We start from the raw sequence: 17,493 nt of genomic DNA, 5'->3' as shown, positions 1-17,493 counted from the left end.
GCCGGCAGGGGGCGCTCCGGGCGCTGCAGGTGCTTCGGCCGGGTCCGCGCTGGGGTGGGGACCTCGGCCCTCGGGGGCTCCAAAACGTCATGTATCCACCCCGCTCTACGTGAACCGAGGAAAGGGTGGGATTGGAGGCAGGGAAGACTGAGCTTGGTGAATTCAGAGCAAAACAACCGGATAAAGGAAACGGGCCCGAGGGGAAGCCAGCCCTGCCGCTCTGGCCCCAGCTCAGCCAGGCCATTTCCTGCTGCCTCGCAGGGGTGCAAAGGGGCGGAGGAAGGGGGAGCGCTCCAGAGACTGCCTCAGCCCCTAGTACCTACATCAGCCTGGAGTCTGCCCTCCCTGCCCCCAGCCCTGGGCGAGAGAGGCCCTGTCTAGGGCTGCACACCTGCCAAGGCGCTCAGGGGTTAGATAGCCAGGGCACCAGAAGGCCTTGGTGGGCAAGCTTACCCGCAGCTGGCCCCTCCGGGCTCCTGTCTTGCTCAGCAGGAGCCATGGTTTGTGCCTATTTTACAAATAAGGAAGCTGAGGCTTGCCCAAATCACAGCCGGATCTGGCCCACCTGAGCAGTGTGAAAGAGGTGGGGCTTTTTGGTCTTCAGTGAGCATTCAAGACACCTGTAGTCTCAGACTTAGTCTCCAGCCACATCTGAGCACAGGTGCAGAACATTTGGGTCTGCTTTCTCTCCCGGTGTGCTCCGCGGGGGTAGGTGGGGCGCAGGGAGCCAGGTGGGCCCAGGTGCATGGACTTAAGCCGAGCAGAGTGGGTAGGGGAGAGTCCAGCAAAGGAGCCTGGTTGCAGGAGGCTCACAAAGACCCCTGAGCTCCTTAAGGGCCAGGCAGACATGGGGGGGGGGGAGCAAGAGTCCCAGGGTGCGCATCCTGAATTGAGGAACTGGTGTGTTGTGGGGAGCTCAGAGTTGGGATCCGGAACAGGGGTGGTTCACTCTGGTGAGCTCTCCTGGGCTTGCTGGGGTGTGGTCAAGTGTCCAGGTCAGAAGAAAAAGGCCCAGTTTTGTTGGAACATAAGGTTTAGGACAGCAGAACATGACTGAGTAAGGAGGTGAGTAAAATCTAGGGTGGGACTGGGCTGGGTACAGGGGAGGACAGATGCGCACCACAAGGGTCCCGTGGGCCGCTTTGCCAGGACACCTGGCTGCCTGTACTTGGATCTGCCGCAGCTCCCGAGCCGGGCAGCACTGCTGTCCTAGAGGTGCTAGGCAGGGCCTCGGGGCGCCCCATGGCTGCTGCCTGCCCTCAGGACTCCCTGTCTGGATAAGCAGGCTGGGGAGGTGCCTGGGCAGAAGGACAGCCCCTGACTCTCTGACTGAGGATCAGAAGAAAATCGCAGCCTGCTGGGAGCTGAAAGAGGGGCAGAGTTTGGGCACACATGTTGATGCCTGAGTCTTTGGACCAGGACCACAGAGGCGGAAGAGGAGCCCCTGCATCTTGACCCCATGTTTCCTCTGCAAGGGTCTTGCCAGCATCCACCTGGGAGGCCCCTTCAACCACTGCAGTTTTTCCTCTTGCGGGACAGCATCCAGTGGTGGCTCCCCTACACTACCCCTTTGTAACTCTTACAGGGCAGGGTGTGTCTTCCTCACCTGGCACAGGCACACAAGCGGCTCACGGATGTTTGCTGGCTGAAACTAATTAGATTTGACCCAAGATCCAAAGCTACTCAACCATGAGGCTTGACCCTGTGCACCTTCTTGGGGCTTAGCTGTTTCCAGAGGCTGTGACCCAGAAGGAGGGGCTGTGCCAGGGTGGTGGATGGGGCCCGAGGGCACTTGCTAGGCTTGTGCAATTTCCTGCAGCCTGGGAGCCACCCCCTCCCCATGCAGCCCTGGGAAGGAAGGGGCCTGGTAGGCTTTGAAGGGAGTCTGGGTTCCGTGGCCTCCCAGACCGGGAGCCTTTGGAAGAACATCTGGAGCTTGGCGACCAGCAAGCTAGCGTCTGGATTTGTAAAACCAAAAGTTAATCCCAGCTTTGCCCCTTGTGTGTTCCCTACCCAGCCCCCTCCACTCCACCTTCGCAGGGATAAGGCTGCAGCTGCTCATGGTGGGCTAGAGCAGCACCTTGCCCCCTCACCCCAGCATGCCAACCCAGGAGTGTTCTCTAAGCTAAACAAGGGAGGGAGGGGAGACAGGCCTTCCCAGCACCCTGTGCCTGGAACCATAGCCCAGCTGGCAGGCCTGGAGCTGGGTGCTGGGAAGGCTCTGGGCAAAGAGGCAGCGGAGGAAACACCTGCTCCCAGACCTGGAGGACGCCTGGTCATGTGGGCACTTGGCGCTTGTGTGTGAGCAGGAGTGCAGGGTCCCCAGACCTGCAGGTGTGCGAGGAGGCCTCCTGTTCCAGCTGTGGTGGACTTGGAAACAAACACCCCGCTCCCCAGGAAGCACATACTCACCGGGAGCAGGGGAGTGCCAGGTGCTGGGGCCCATTGTCCCCACCAGCGGCCTTCAGAACCCTGGGGGAGGTCTAAAGAAAGCCCCCATCCTGTCCCCTCTTCAGGAAAAGGCCCAGCTTTGTAAACATAAAAACACCCCCCCCCCATTAAAATCCGGAAGAAGCAGCAGGGTAGCACCTGTCTTAGGAAGTGAGTGCTTGTTTGAGGGGGAAATGGGAAGTCAGTCCCTGTGGATGCACAGGGCAGTGGTGTCCTGGGGATATAGGACAGTGGGATTGGAGCTCTCTGCTGGGCCACCTTCCTGCCTGTGAAGGGACACGGCTGACTGCCCCCCAGGGCCCGGGGCGTCATCTCAGCCCTGTTGCTCTCCTCCCACACCTCGCATAGTCCAGTTGGACGGTTGTAGTTCAGGGGAGAGGTGGCCAGGGCTCCCTGCCAGGTGAGCTGCCGCTGTCCTTGGCCGCCCTGCGCGCGCCCCCTGCCCGGCCTGAGGCCAGGGGTTGGGGCTGCAGCCTGAGATAAGCACTGCTTCCTGCACTCGCTTGCAGCGCCACTGTGCAGCCCTTCCTGTTTTCTCATGCAGGGGACTGGGTCCTGGGAGAGGGGCGGCGCTGGGCTGTGGGCTGGGCGGGGCGTGGGGCCCCGGTGTCGGGGAGACAGGGCGGGGTCCTGGGAGAAGGAGCAGGGATGTGGCCTGCACATGTAGGAAAGGGGTCCTGTGGGGCCGGGTGGGGTATGGGAGAGGAGGCAGGGACATCGGGATGGTTGTGGGGATGTGGGGGGGGGGTCATGGGACACAGGGCAGGGTCATAGGGGAAGGTTCATACTGGGAATGAGAGGCTTGGAGCTGGGTAACTATTGGGCAGAGTGCCCGCTCCAGCTTGCCTTCCCTGGGGCCGGCCTGGAACTCCTCCAAAACACACTCTGCCTTTCTCAGTGGACTGGGCTACAGATTTTGTTATTTCGGTGAAACACATCCACATAAAACCTTGCACATGAAAGTTCTATCAGTTGGTGCCGAGGTAAATAAAATGTGGCCTATTCATCCAATAATGACTATTACAGAGCACAAGGAGGAAGCTCTAACGCTGCTGCGGCTCAGGCAGAGGGACCAGCGCAGACACACTGGCCACGGGCTCCCCTGCCTCAGGGTACAGCCCCCGGGAGGCCTGGGACTTCACGCAGTACTGGACCCTGTATACGCTTTTCCCTATACACACAGACCTGTGATAGAGTTCATTGGTCAGACACAGTGAAAGATTACCAACAAAGAGTAAAACAACACTACAGTAAAGGCTGTGAGTGTTCCAGGCACGCTCGCAATCCAGCACTCGGGAGGCTGAGACAGGAGGATTGAGGTTCACGACAGCCTCAGCTACTCAGTGAGGCCCTCTGCCACTCAGTGAGACCCTGTTTCACAATAGAGAATAAACAAATCAGGCTGGGGTGTAGCTCAGAAGTAGAATGCCCCTGGGTTCCATCCTCAGCACACACACACACAAGTATGTGAACGGGGTCTCACAATATGCCTTGCTTGTCAGCCTTGAGTGGTTGATACCTTGACAAGTGAATAAGGGACGAGGGAATCTAGTGTGTCTGAAACTCCAGAACAGGCAAATCCATGGAGCTAGAGAGCAGGGGGAGGGAGAATGGGAGTGCTGGTTTCTTATGGGGTAATGGAAAGCTCTAGAGGTAGAGTCCTAATGGTTCACAACCCTGTGAAATTTCCAGCACCAATGAATTGTGGACTTGAAGCTATTGCCTGCCATCCCAGCAACTCATGAGACTGAGGGTCTTGTGAGGAGACAGCCACGCCAGTCTCCTGGGGTGAAGGAGCTACACTTAGTGGGCATGGTCTTGCCCGATGCTCCCAGCCCCTAGCACCTGCTCCAAACTCTGTCCCCACCAGCCTTCTGCCCTGATACTTGGGTTTTCTAGGGAGCACCCTGATGTGTCTCCTCACAGAGACTGGGACCATGCTACCACCCCCGGGTGCCCCTCAGGCTCTCTGAGGGGGTCACCGTGCCAGCCCAGTGAGAGAGGCATCCTCTAGCCATGAGAATGTCACGCTGGCCTGCCCAGGCTGGCCGTCCAGCACTTCTGAGTACCTATGGGTGTGGCTGGGGTGGGTGCCCATGGGAGATGCCCAGGGCCCCTCTTCCTTTCTCGTCCTTCCTAGCTTGTCTCTGTCCCTTCTGTGGGTCTCTGTCCTCTGTCTATGAGTTCACTGTGCCTTGCTGCTGGTGGTCGATGGGGGCCCATGTGTGGCTCCCCCCACTCTACTCCTTGAGGTGTGGGTTTCAAGCCATCAACAAAGTGGATGCCACCCCGCTTCTGAAGCAGGATACCTGCAAAACAGCCCCACCCTGCTCACCCCTCATGTACACACGGGCACCTGGCTCCATGTGCAGGGACGTGCAGAAGCACACACACACTTGTAGCCCAGGTTTACTGCCTCACACAAGGCCTCAGCCACAGCAGGAGAGCTCCTCTCTCAGGCCCTGTGGTCCCATCCCAGAAGCTAGAGGGTGACTCTAGGATCAGCTGGGCTCCCCATGGTGTGTGCATGGGAGTTCTGGGTAGAGCAGCCCCAGGAGGAAGATGTACCGCCCCTCCCCCTGGGGCGTGAGTATACAGGGTCCACTTCTGGGGGTTACAAGTGCCCCTGAATGTGTGGGCTCATTCAGTAAGGACTTTGAAATGGACCGGGAAGGGCCAAGGAGGTGGTATGGAAGTAACAGTCTAGTCCTACAGGAGGGGCCCAGGGCCATGGTGATGGGGCTCGGGGCTCGGGGCTGGGCCCCTCCTGTCAGTGGCCCTCTATCTCTGAACAGAGTGGGTATCACAGGGTTCTGCCCTTCTTTGGGACTCTGGGGTGAGTGAGCAGGCCTGAGGGGCTCTGGGACGCCGTGTGGGCACATAGGTGGTAACCCTTCCTGGGTGAGGGATGCAGTCTGGGCAGTCCCTGGGCCTGGAGGAAGTTTTTCTATTTTATTTTGGGGGCAGTAAGGTAACTGAAGATTGAACCCAGGGGTGCTGTACCATTGAGCTACACCCCCAGCCACATATATATATATACATATACATATATATATATATATATATATATATATACACATATACATATACATACACATATGTATGGTGTGTGTGCACTGGGGATGGATGGAACCCAGGGGCATTCTACCTCCGAGCGACACCCCTAACTCTATTTTTTATTCTTTATTTTGAAACAGGGTCTCACTGACTTGTGGAGAGCCTCACTAAGTTGCTGAGGCTGGCTGAAAACTGTGATACTCCTGTCTCAGCCTCCCAAACAAGCGTGCACCACCATGTCCAGCTTCTCCTTTATTTTATTTATTTATTTATTTATTTATTTATTTATTTATTTATTTTGCAGTACTGGGAGTGGAACAACCCAAAGGCTTTCTACCTCCGGGCTATACTCCCAGACCTATTTTATATTTTATTTGGAAACAGGGTCTCACTAAGTTGCTGAGAGCCTCACTCAGTAGCTGAGGCTGGCTTCGAACCTGTGCGATCCTCGTTTCAGCCTCCCAAGAGTGGGGATTACAAGCGTGCGCCACCACGCCCGGCCGTCCTTTATGTTTTTTATATTTATTTATTTATTTATTTATTTATTTATTTATTTATTTATTTTTGTGGTACTGGGGATGGAACCCAGGGGCCTTCTACCTCTGGGCTACACTCCCAGACCCATTGTATATTTTATTTCAAAACAGGATCTCTTAAGCCAGCTGAGGCTGGCTTTGATTCTGCGTGATCCTCCTGTCTCAGCCTCCCAAGCGCGGGGATTACAAGCGTGCGCCACCACGCCCGGCTTTATATTTTTTATTTTGAAACAAAATCTGACTAAATTGTCCAGGCTGGCCTTTATTAACCTGCAGTCTTCCTGTCTCTGCCTCCTTGGGCCACCAACTGGAGGAAGTTGTTTTTGTTTTTTTTCAGGACTGGGGATGGGACCCAGGAACATTCTACCTCTGAGCTACACCCTCAGCCCTATTTTTTAGTCTTTATTTTGAAACGGTCTCACTGAGTTGCAAAGGGCCTCACTAAGTAGCTGAGGCTGTTGGAGAACTGCGATCCTCCTGTCTCAGCCTCTCAAATGCTGGGATGAGGAGTGTCCGCCACCTGAAGGAAGTTTTAAGGAGCAGGGCAGGTGAGGGACAGGAAAGGGGGGGTTATTGCTGGCTGGATTGTCTGGGTTTGAGTTATAGTGGGGGCTGGGGCATGCAGGAGGGGAATGCAGGCTGCTGTGGGGGAATGTTATGGAAGAATGGGAGGGCGCTGTGTGACTCAGGCTGGGGCCAGGCTTCCTGGGGGGAAGAGGACAGCTTCCCGGCCCTGTGCCTCCACCACCCCAGACACAGGGATGCGGAGAAGGTCCAGGCATTTATTGCAACCGACCCAGGGGCCCAGTGCCTGGCCCCTCCTTCACAGCAAACCAGCATCGCTATTCCTTGGAGGCTGGTGAGCACTAAAAACCCTTGGAAGAGAAGAGTTTAAAAGTTTAATTAAAACTTAAATATATTGTATTATGTATATAAAAAGGCAAAGTAAAAAACAGTCTGTTTCTAGAAAATACACTGCAGGAAAAGGACTAGGTGCTTCAAAAACCTAACCCCAGCAGAGCCCGCCAGCCCGGGCTCCCGGGACACGGGGACAGGGCCACCGGCAGGGCCCGCGGGCAGCAGGTGGGGTCAGGGCTGCCGGCGTCCCGAGGCTTTGGGGGGCAGGAGCGCAGAGCTGCAGGAGGGAGCGGCTGCGGCCTACGGAGGAGGGAGGCCAGCGCGGGGGGCGGCTAGCCCGAGATGCAGGCGCTGTAGTAGACAGCGCTGCTGGCGTCGGCCAGCGCGGAGATGAGGCTGCTCTCCTCGGGGCAGGACATGGCGCGGGGGCCCAGCTTGGCCAGCGCCACGTGGTAGGGAAGCGCGGCCGCGTCGGCCCGAGTCCGGCCGCAGTTGAGGTACTGGTCGAACTCGGCGAGGTCCACGTCGGCCCACAGGTCGGCGGCGCCCAGCGGCTCGGGGCCGTCCAGCGGCGGGGCGTCGGGCGGCGGCGACAGCGGGCTGGGGTAGGCGCCGTAGTAGAGGCCGGCGGGCGGCGCGGTCCGGAGCGCCCCGAAGCCGCCGGGGTCCCGCGCCAGCTCGGCCGCCAGGGGCGCGCGCAGGGCCCGCAGCGCGCAGTCCTCGGGCGCGGCGGGCGGCGGGAAGAAGGCGGGCTCGCCGGGCTCCAGGCCGCCGGGCGGCGAGCGCTCGGGCGTGGGCAGCCCCAGGCCGTCCAGCGCGGCGCCCAGCGCGGGCAGCTCGCGGCCGGGCAGGGCCGGGAAGGGCGCGGGGCGCGGCGGGCCGGGCTCCAGCCTCCGCGCCCTGCGCGCCTGCTTCTTGCGGCGCGGCCGGTACTTGTAGTTGGGGTGGTCGCGCAGGTGCTGCACGCGCAGCCGCTCGGCCTCCTCCACGAAGGGCCGCTTGTCCGCCGCGCCCAGCTCCTTCCACGCCTTGCCTGCGGGCGGGCGGTCAGCGAGGGTCAGCGCGGCCCAGGGCGGGGGTCAGCGCGGCCCAGGGTGGGGGTCAGCGCGGCCCAGGGCGGGGGTCAGCGCGGCCCAGGGTGGGGGTCAGCGCGGCCCAGGGTGGGGGTCAGCGCGGCCCAGGGCGGGGGTCAGCGCGGGGGTCAGCGCGGCCCAGCGCGGGGGCCAGCGCGGCCCAGGGCGGCGGTCAGCGCGGGGGTCAGCGCGGGGGTCAGCGCGGCCCAGGGCGGGGGTCAGCGCGGCCCAGGGCGGCGGTCAGCGCGGGGGTCAGCGCGCCCCGTCCCCCCCGCCCGCCGCTCACCTAGCATCTTGCTGAGCACCGCGTTGTGCAGGTCGGGGTTCTGCTGCGCCAGCCGCTTGCGCTCGTCGCGCGCCCACACCATGAAGGCGTTCATGGGCCGCCGGATGCGCGACTCGGCGGGCGGGCCGGGGCCATGGCGCCCCCGCGCGGGGCTGCGCGGCGGGCTGGGCGGGCGCGGCGGGCTGCGCGCGGAGGGCGCGGGGAGGCCGCGCGGCTCAGCGGCGGGCGCGGGGCGCGGGGCCCATGCACAGTCGCGGCGGGCGGGCGGGTCGTCCTGTGCGCCGTAGCCGGGCGGCGATCTCTGCATTCCAGCTGGGCGGACCCGAGGAGGTGGCGCGGCGCGGGCGCGGAGGGCTGGGCGCGGCGGCAGGGCGGCTGGGCGCGGTGGCCTCGCGCCCCGCGGGCGCCCAGATATAGCTGCGCGGGGCCAATCGGCGGGGCGGGCGGCGGGGCGGGGCGCGAGGCCGCCCCCTCCCCGCTCCTTTCTTCTCGGGCCGCCGGATCCCGCCCTGGGGCGCAGCCCCCCGCCCCGCGCCCCACCGGCCCGAAGGCGCGACCCCCGAGTGGGAGAGGGCCGCGGGGCGTGGGCTGGGCGCGCAGGAGGGGTCCGCGGGGGCGGTCCGGCTTTCAGAGCCGGCCGCCGCCCCACCCACGGAGGCAGACCCCCGGGAGGCAGTGGGGGGGTGGCACGGGGCGGAGAAGGACTTATTTTAGCAGCAAGTTCTTGGGAGGCCGCCTTCCGTCCTTGGGCACCTTGGGAAAGCGCCTGTGTTGGTGTTCGTGGAACTCAGCCCTGGTGTCTTGCAGTACCACCCCTAAGGGTGTCCTTGGGTCAGAGGGGAAGGTGGGCCTCAGGCAGACCCGAAGGGACCACTAGGGAAGGGAGTCTGGGGCCCGGCCTCTGCCTGCTCCCTGCTCCTCAGAGCACCGTAGTAAGACAGGGGCCTGGACAGGTAAGGCAGAGAAAGGCAGAGGTGTGCTGGGTCTTTTCTGCCCTTCCCTTGGGCTGTCAAGCCTGGTTGGGGTGGGGGGTGGGGCTTTAGGAATCTCCAGTCTCCTTAATTTCCCTCCTAATCCACCCCCCCACAGTAGCCTATCAGGAAGTGGGTTAGCTCCAGCTGTGGCTGGGCCCCTGGGAGGTTGCCCCTTCCCCCTGCCAAGTGTAGTTGTATTGGGGAAAGGTCAGTGTCCTCCAGCCTGGCCAAGGTCAGGACCCCCATCCACTCATAACCTGAAAACTTTGCAGCTCCCGTATCACACAGGGTACCCTGCCCTGAGCGTGGGGAGCGTCATGGTTTGGAGCCATAGGTGTCAGGCCTCCCAGGCCTGTGTGGCCTGTGGTAGCCCTCTAGACCACATACAGACTCTGCGTAGGAATGGGGGGTTCTGTACGGTCCCTCAGCATCCTCAGAGGCTGCTCCTGAGCTGCCCCTGCTCATGGCTGCCCTGGTGAAAGAGGGAAGCATCCCGAGGGTCCTTCAACATGAGGGCCGTCCAGCCGTCCCCACACCCCAATTCACATACTGTGGTGAAGGGCATTGGTAGTAAAGGGCTAGGTATCCTAGTGCCTAATGCAGAGGACACTGAACAGGGCTGGTGTCTTGGGGCAGTCGGGCCCCCAGGAGTGCGGGGGTCTCTGGCTTTTCTCAGATCTCTGCTGGTGGCTGAGGTCTCAGTATAAGAGGAGCATAGGCGGGGACAGTCTGGGAAGAAGACTCCAGGTTGGGGGTTGGGTCCACAGAACAGGGCTGCCTTGATTTGCTCTCCCAGTCAGTACTTGGCAGAAACTACCTCCACCCATAGCCTGAGGGCATAGTCTGGGGCAGGGGCTTGGCTTAGCCTGGGCAGTGGCTGGTCTGAGGCGATGGTCTCTGGGCTCTGGAGGGGCCTCCAAGCCTGGGAGCGCTGCTTGTGTTCTGTCGTCCCTAAGAGCTCAGAATCACCCTACTGCTCTGCACATGGCGCCTGGCAGTGCCTGGCATTACCTCATTGCCCCACACCCACCCTGCAGCAGCCACCTCCCTCTTGGCTGAGCTGTGGGACTCAGGTGTCCGGCTGTCATGTCCTGTGAGCTGGGCTGGGAGAGCCTGGTGGGGCTGTCTCTTCTCTCTGTAGGGACATGTTGTTTGCACTGGCCAGCAGGGGTGAGGATGGCAGCCCATGCCCCTGTCCAGTGGGATGGCAGCGGGAGGTGGGGTGGCCCTGACCTGGGGCTGCAGGGACTCCCCAGGGCAGTACAAGGACTGGCGTAGGTGTGGCCAGCCCTGCTGGGGGAGGGGCATTGATGTGAGGCTGCTTGTCTCTGTGTGGTCTGCATATGTGCCTATCCATCTGCCTGGGTGTGGGGTGAGGTGGGCCCTAGTGCTGCAGGCTGCCCAGGCCTTAGCACTCATGGGTCTTGGTCCAGGGATCCTGTTTAGGAAAGTACGGCCCTTAGCACCCATGGGAGGAGTCACAGGCTTCCACCGAGCTTTAGCCTCAAACCTGTCCAAAGTGGGGGACTCTACTGTCTCCAGAACCGACTTCTGCCTGGCCTGGCCCAAGTCAGCTGCTGCCCGCCCTTTGGAGGGGCCCTGGTCCTAGCTCCAGCCCCTGAAGAGGTGGAGTGGAGGGAAGCCTTTCTTTGCAGGTGTGGGGCTGTGGGTGTCGAGTGGACACTGCTTGTCAGCCCTTGACCTGCTGCTTTCCCTCAGCCTGGACTGGTCTCCTGGCCTCTAGGGGAAGCCTGCAAAGGATGTTGGGTAGCTCCCCTCAGTGGCTCTGGGTGGGGGCTTGGTTTGGCTCAGCTCCGAGCTGGGGGTGGTGGGACCTCCCAGGAACTGCCTGGGCACGGACCTCCCAGGCTCCCACCCGCCCAGCCCTGGCTGTTGCAGGAACAGCGAGGCTGGGATCAATTATAGAGTACTGCAGGCCGGGACCCTCTGGCTCCCAAAGGGTGTGGTGAGGGCCCCCATCGAATGTGGCTCCAGGTGAAATAGGACTCTGGTCTCCTGAGACCTGGGCTTTGGAGTCAGCTGCCAGGCTCAGACTCAGCTCTGGGCCTGGCCTCCAGAGCGGGGGACAGAGCCTGGGGTCACCTTGACCTCCCTGCAGGGCCCAGGGCTCTTAGAGGGGCTTGTCTGATGTGTCGGATCCAGCTGGGCAGTGACAGGTCTGGTTTAGGTGGACACTGGGTCTTGCCTAAGGATAGAGGGTTTCTGGCCCTGCGTCTTCCTCCCAGTTACGAGCGCTGGGCTTTTGACATGCTGTGGCCTTGCTTCTGGGCAGCAGCTGGGCAGGCAGGAGCCACTGTGCTTCCCTGGGCACACACGGCCGAGGGTACAAATAGGTGTAGTGGGGCAAGTGCTTCAAAGTCGGCTTTGGAGTGGGGGCTTGCATACACAGTTCACTAGGTCACATGGGCCGGAGGTGGACACAGAGCTGGTGTTAGGCGGGTACAGGGAGGTCTGTGTGCCTGTGGGGTGTTTGGCTGGAGGAGGGAGTCCTACAGGGGTCTCAGGTGTGCAATGCTATACAGGCTGTTGTAGGGCTAAGGGGTGATGCCCAGGTTGGATGTTACTGCCTGGGTGTTTCACAGCTGCTGTGACTGGGTGGCCTCGGTTAAAGGGGCCAGATCGGTGGGGGTAGGAGATGCAGACAGAGAGCGCATTGCGGGGGTGCCAGTGGACACCGTGAGTGGGTCTTATGCAGTGAGGGTGGTGCGCGGGGTGTGTGTGTGTGTCTCTGATGTTTCAAAGGCTCTTCCTGGATCTGGGGTCATGTGGGTACCTGCGGTGTTATCACAGGCTGTGGCCACTTTAGGGGACTGGACAGAGCTGGTGTCTGGAGTGCCATGTGAGCCCTGGAGGCTGTTGTGCGACTCTTTGGGGGTGTTCTGCACTGGGGTGGTTGTAGGGATGTGTGTGTCCTCCCTTGTTGCTGTGTGGGCCTCCCCAGCAAGCTGCGCCGCAGGGGATCCATGGGAACCGGGCTGGGGAGCTGGGCTGCTTGGGTTTCCCTGGCAACTACAGGGCGGGGCCAGGAAACAGGGGCTCAGGAAGGAAGGCTGGCTGGCTTCACCGCCTGAGGAGGGAGCCAGGCAGCCTGGGCTGAGCAGGCCAGACCTTCTGTCCAGTGCCCCAGTGCCTGATGGCTTGTGCTCCTGCCCAAGTTCCATTGGTCCCACGTCTGGCTCTGCCTCCACAGTGCCCCATGGGAGGCCACTGAGTGCATGACTGCCTCTATTCAGACTGTCCAGGGCCTGGGTCTGTGGGAGTGCTTGGCCCTGGACTCAGGTGTGCCTTGGCTCTGTGCAGGTAGCATGGACTGTGTGCCTGCAACATGGGCTGGGCCCCTGAAGACCAGTGTCCATCCTGACTGCTCTGCCCTGGGCTGGCACAGCCCCTCCCTCCCTCCCAGACTGAGAAAAGAGGCAAGCCGGAGGCTAGGACCGAAAGGAAGAGCACTCCGGGTGGCACCTGCCCACCGCCCAGCTGGGCACTCACAGCTGGAAGCCTGAGCTACACTTTGGTTGAGTGAGAAATCAGATGGGCTGCCATCTGGACCCAGGGGAAAGCATGCTCTTGGGGGTCATCTGCATTCTTTGCTATTCATGCATCCATCCATTCCTCTGTTGCTGAGCACCTGCTGGTACCAGACTCTGTACTAAGGAGGAGGAATTTGGCAGAGAACAGACCTCAGTCCTTGCTGTGGGAAGCTTCCATTCTGGTGTGGAGAGACAGAAAATAAGTCCCCCAAAAAGTCAGAACTGGGGGTGCCATGGGGAGGGGCTGTGTCCAGGTGTGTCCATACCTGACTTCCTGAGGTGACTGAGCCACCAGCTGAAGGAAATACATGAAAGAGATGTGTCACAAGGAGAGGCGGGAGGTGTGCAAAGGCCCTGGGGAACACTGCAGGTGTACTGTATGGAAGGGCAGGCAGCTGAGTGCCTAGAGGGGCAGTGGGCAGATGGCCACCCGGGAGTGCTCTTCTTCTCTGGTCCTGGCTTCCCTCTCTCTCATTCAGTTTGGCAGGGGAGGGAGGGGTGATCAGGATGGATACTGCCCTCCAGGGGGGGAGGGGTCCCAAGTGTCCAATGCAAGGCCTATGTGCAGGGAGGGACATAGCCCATGGTCCCTCCACAGAGCCACTAAGGGGAACAGGGACACCCATAGACACAGAGGGAGGGCCAAGGCTGCGAGGGGACAGGGGGCCCAGGAGGGTCTTGACATTTCCTTTGAATGAACCTCGGCCACTCAGGAGGTTTTGAGCGGACAGTGTGATCTGACTTAGCTTTTTACAACCCAGCAGAGCTGAAAGGCTGAGAGCTCTGCTCCTGTAGGGGGCCCTGGCCATGGCTGCCCTCACCCAGGGCCACAAAGTCTCCCTTGCCTCTGCAGGAGGGCCAGGATGGGCAGGCTGCCTCAGGACTCCCTAGGCTTCACTGTCACCCCTGACCCTGTGGCTGCCTGGAGCCCCTGGGGAGGCGGAGGGTGGAGTGGCCGCCAGGTTGGCGGGCTGGCAGGGCAGGAGGGCGGCATTTCTGGGAATTGTGTGTGGGGAAATACATTGTTAGAGCAGCCTGTAGCAGGGCCGGCTCTGGCCTCTGGGGATGCCTCCTGCCTCCCCCAGCACAGTCTCTGGGGGAGGAAGCTGGGCCTAGGCCAGGCTCTGGGCTGGCTGGGGACTTTCCAAGAGATGCTGCCCTGATCTGGTGACTCCTGCCATTCATTAGACGGGGAGACTGAGGCCAGGGAGCTGGGAGCTGTACCAGCAGAGCCAGCAAGGCAGGTCCAGCCTCCATCCCTTGTTCTGGCTGCATCTCAGTCTCTGGTCACTGCCCTGTCTGACCATAGAGGCTGCATTCAAGGGAGGCCCAGGGGGGGCTGGCTGGGGTCACAGCTCCACAGAGGCCTGTGGGGGACACGAGGGTCTGATGGGTTGGAGTGTGGGGAAGGTCTGTCCCCATGTGGCAGGAGGTAAGGGCTCCTGGAGCTGCAGCGTCTCCCCACTCGGTGGTGGTGGGAAATGAGGGGCTCCGTGTGAGTCTGGCAGCAGGAGCCTTCCCACCGCCATCCTGCCTCCACCGGAGGGGAAGCACGCATGCCGGTCACTGGGGTCATGGCCGGCTTTGGGCAGGCAGAGGGCGGGGGACACAAATAGAAAAATAAATGGCCTGAGCTTCCGCTGCTTCCTGGACTGAGGGTGGGGGAAGGGCAGGCTTGGAGCCAAAGGTGCAGCTGGCCTGGAGGAAGGACCCTGGGGGTATCCCTCCAGACCCCATAGGGCCATGGCAACCTCGGGTCTGGTGCCTCTCCCGAGATCCCCCAGGACAGGGTTGTGCTGTCCACTGAGGGCTCCTGAGGGTGGCTCCATTGGTGTGTCTTTGGAAAGGTACCATGTGTTGAAGGCACCCTGCAGGAGGGGCCAGATCCCTGAAAGCTGGAGTGTAGCCCCAGGAAGGTAGGGCAGGGCTCCTGGTAGGTGAAGCTGGGTGCCCCTGGTGGCAGCTGGGCTGGGATGGCGGGGCTCTCCTCAGGAGGCTTTTCTCCACCTCTGCACCTCATCCTGGCTCCCAGCCTCCAGCATGTTGGGCAGTTTGGAGTGGGAAGGTGGGTATCTCTCCGTCCACCTGCAGTGGGCCAGGGCAGAGTCTAAGGGGACAGTTCCCTGTGGGGATGATCCCTCCTAGGACAGTCCACCTGGTCTAATGTTGTCACCCTCTGGGTGTGGCTTCCAGAGGGCCCATAAATTTTGGGGGGAAGTTCTACGGGTCAGTGAGGCACAGGGGGGTCTGAGATGAGGTGTGATCTTCTGAGCAAGGACCTGGAGGCCAGGAGCTCAGCAGGGGCCCAGAACAGGAACTCCTAAGGCTGGGAATTGGGAGTGTCGGAGCTGATCAGTGCCACAGCCCCCATACAAGGGCCCCTCAGGATTGGTCATTTTTCACCCTGGTTGGTTAGTGGTTGTGGCATCGCAGTATGGCCCCTGCTGGACCTTCCTAGGGAGGATGAAGCTGTCCAGGCAGGTCTGTGGCTCACTCCTGCCACCTACAGGCTGCTGCTCCCCCATGTCACTGCCAGTCATAGCCCCAGTGGAAGTACCTACTGCCTCCCATCACTCTGTCCACCAGACCCATTCCTTCCTCCCCTCCCCTGCCTCTGTGTGGGCCAGGCCACCAGGATGCCATCCATGCCTGTCTGACCACGCTTCCCAAGGGCTCTGATGCAGCCCCCAGGCTGGACCCATTCAGGAGACTTCTCTGCAGGGAGCCCCAACATCCCACCTCCATCCTCAAGGGCCCTGGCATGTGTCTGCAGCCTTGGTGGCCACAGGGGAGACCCGTAGAGACAGGGCAAGCCCCTCATGTAGCCCTCCTGGGTTCCTGCGCAAAGGCAGCCCAGAGCTGAATCTGTGGGACCCTGGCCAGCTCCTCAGTGTGGTCAGCAGTCAGCTCCTGAGAGGGTGGCCAAAGGGTATGGGCCAGATCCCCTGCTGTGGCTGGCCTCTTAGAGCTTCCCTCAGGCGCAAACTCAGGAGTCTGACTACCAGGACCTGATTGGTTAGACTGGGCTCGAAGATATAGTTCCAGCTTGCAGCAAGAGGCAAAAATCAACATAAAATCTGACTGGCTGTGTTCATTCATCAAGGTGCCTCTATCTTGGAAAAAAGTTTTGTTACCTATATGGAATCCCATGCTTTTCCCTTATGCGAAAGATGAGTCTTCTAACTCACCAAAACTGAAGCTGGGTGTGGTGGTGCACCCTTGTAATCCCAGCATTCGGGAGGCTGAGACAGGAGGATCATGGTTCGCGGACAGCCTCAGCTACTTAGCGAGGCCCTTTGCAACTCATTGAGACCCTGTTTCAAAATAAAGAATAAAAATTAGGGCTGGAGGTGTAGCTCAGAGGTAGAATGCCCCTGGAGGTTCCAAAAAAATAAAAATGGGGCTCAAAGGTACAATGTCCCGGGTTTTATCCCCAGTACTGCAAACAAAACAAAACAAACCTCACCAAAACCATGTTCCCATTTTCACAATGACCCCTGGGAAGTCCAGTCATATCTAATTAAGAACTCTGGGAGCATAAGGCAGGTCACCTTATCTGGCTATCCCACCTGCCACCTGGCTTCATGGTTCTCTGGACTGAGTTTTGGTACTGCAGACCCCACAACACTACAGACACTAGCCCCTTGGCCTGCACCTTCCCCCAGATGGTGTCCTGCCAGCAGCAGGTGGCACCAGCGGTGGGGATGATGGCTTGGTGCCCCTCCCGCCCGGGGTCAGCATCCTCTAGCTGGGTGCAATCTGGCCCTTCCTGGAGACCTTCCGTGACAATCTCAGGGGAGCTAATTGCCCTGCCCTGTTCCCAGTGTGTCCGTTCATATTGTCCTGACAGTGTTGTGAGGTGGACCCTATGGTCCACAGTTGGGGAGACTGAGGCACAAAGGTCTGTGCCCTGGTAGCTGACTTCAGAGGCAAGGTGCGTGCCTATGCAGCCTAGGATCCCAGGTGCCTTCCTCTCCCCTGTCTTCCTCCCTTCCAGGCCCCACAGCTGGCTACTGTCCTCACACTGCCCAGTGTGCAGGGGAACCTCTGCACCAGAGCCATTAGAGACTCGGCCTGGAAGGACAGGAAAGGATCTGCGTGGGGGTCAGGGCCATGGGCACCACGTGGGCGCCTGGAGAGTGGGAGCGACAGGAGTGGGTGCACGAAGGCGGCGCTGTGAGCGGCCAGGCAGGGAGGGAGAGCCTGATGTGCCGCCCCGTCCCTCCGAGCGCCCTCCTCCCACCCCTGCGTCTTCCGGGTCCCTAGCTCCTCTGCGCATCCACCTCCCAGCCCTGCTCCCTCTGCTCCCCTCCAGTTCTCTCCTCCGCCGCCTTCTCGGCATCCTCCCGCACTCTCCGCCCGCCTAGCCCGCCTCCAGCTGCGCTCCCGGGTCCTGCCCCTCCGCACCTCGCCGCCTCCACGCCAATCCCTCCTCCCCGCTTCGCTCGCGGCCCTCCGCTCCAGCCCCACCCATGAAGTCCCGCCCCTCCGCCATCTCCGCCCCAGCCCGCCCAGCCCCTCTCCACCCGGCCCTGCCCCTTCCCCAGCCGGGTCAAGCCCCGCTCCTCTGCCCCAATCCCGCCCACCAAGTCCGGTCCCCCATCCACTCCGCGCGGCCCCTTCATCACCTCGCCCCGCCCACCACGGCCCGCCCTCAATCTCCCCGCCCTCGCCCCGCCCCCAACGCCCGTCCTCACCCGCACTCGC

General features: G+C 61.0%; 1 protein-coding gene across 1 annotated transcript; it reads right to left on the bottom strand.

Moving 5' to 3' along the window:
* Positions 1-7,234: 7,234 nt before the first annotated feature.
* SOX18 (SRY-box transcription factor 18) lies at positions 7,235-8,568 on the bottom strand (the record flags this gene model as incomplete). Its single annotated transcript, XM_080716669.1, has 2 exons — positions 7,235-7,935; positions 8,262-8,568. The coding sequence occupies 2 exons, from the start codon at positions 8,566-8,568 to the stop codon at positions 7,235-7,237; spliced, it is 1,008 nt and encodes a 335-aa protein (XP_080572795.1).
* Between the last annotated feature and the right edge of the window lie 8,925 nt (positions 8,569-17,493).

Source organism: Muscardinus avellanarius (genome assembly GCF_963383645.1).
Source record: "Muscardinus avellanarius genome assembly, chromosome: 19".
NCBI lineage: Eukaryota > Metazoa > Chordata > Mammalia > Rodentia > Gliridae > Muscardinus > Muscardinus avellanarius.
This window is presented reverse-complemented; position numbering and strand designations above follow the sequence as displayed.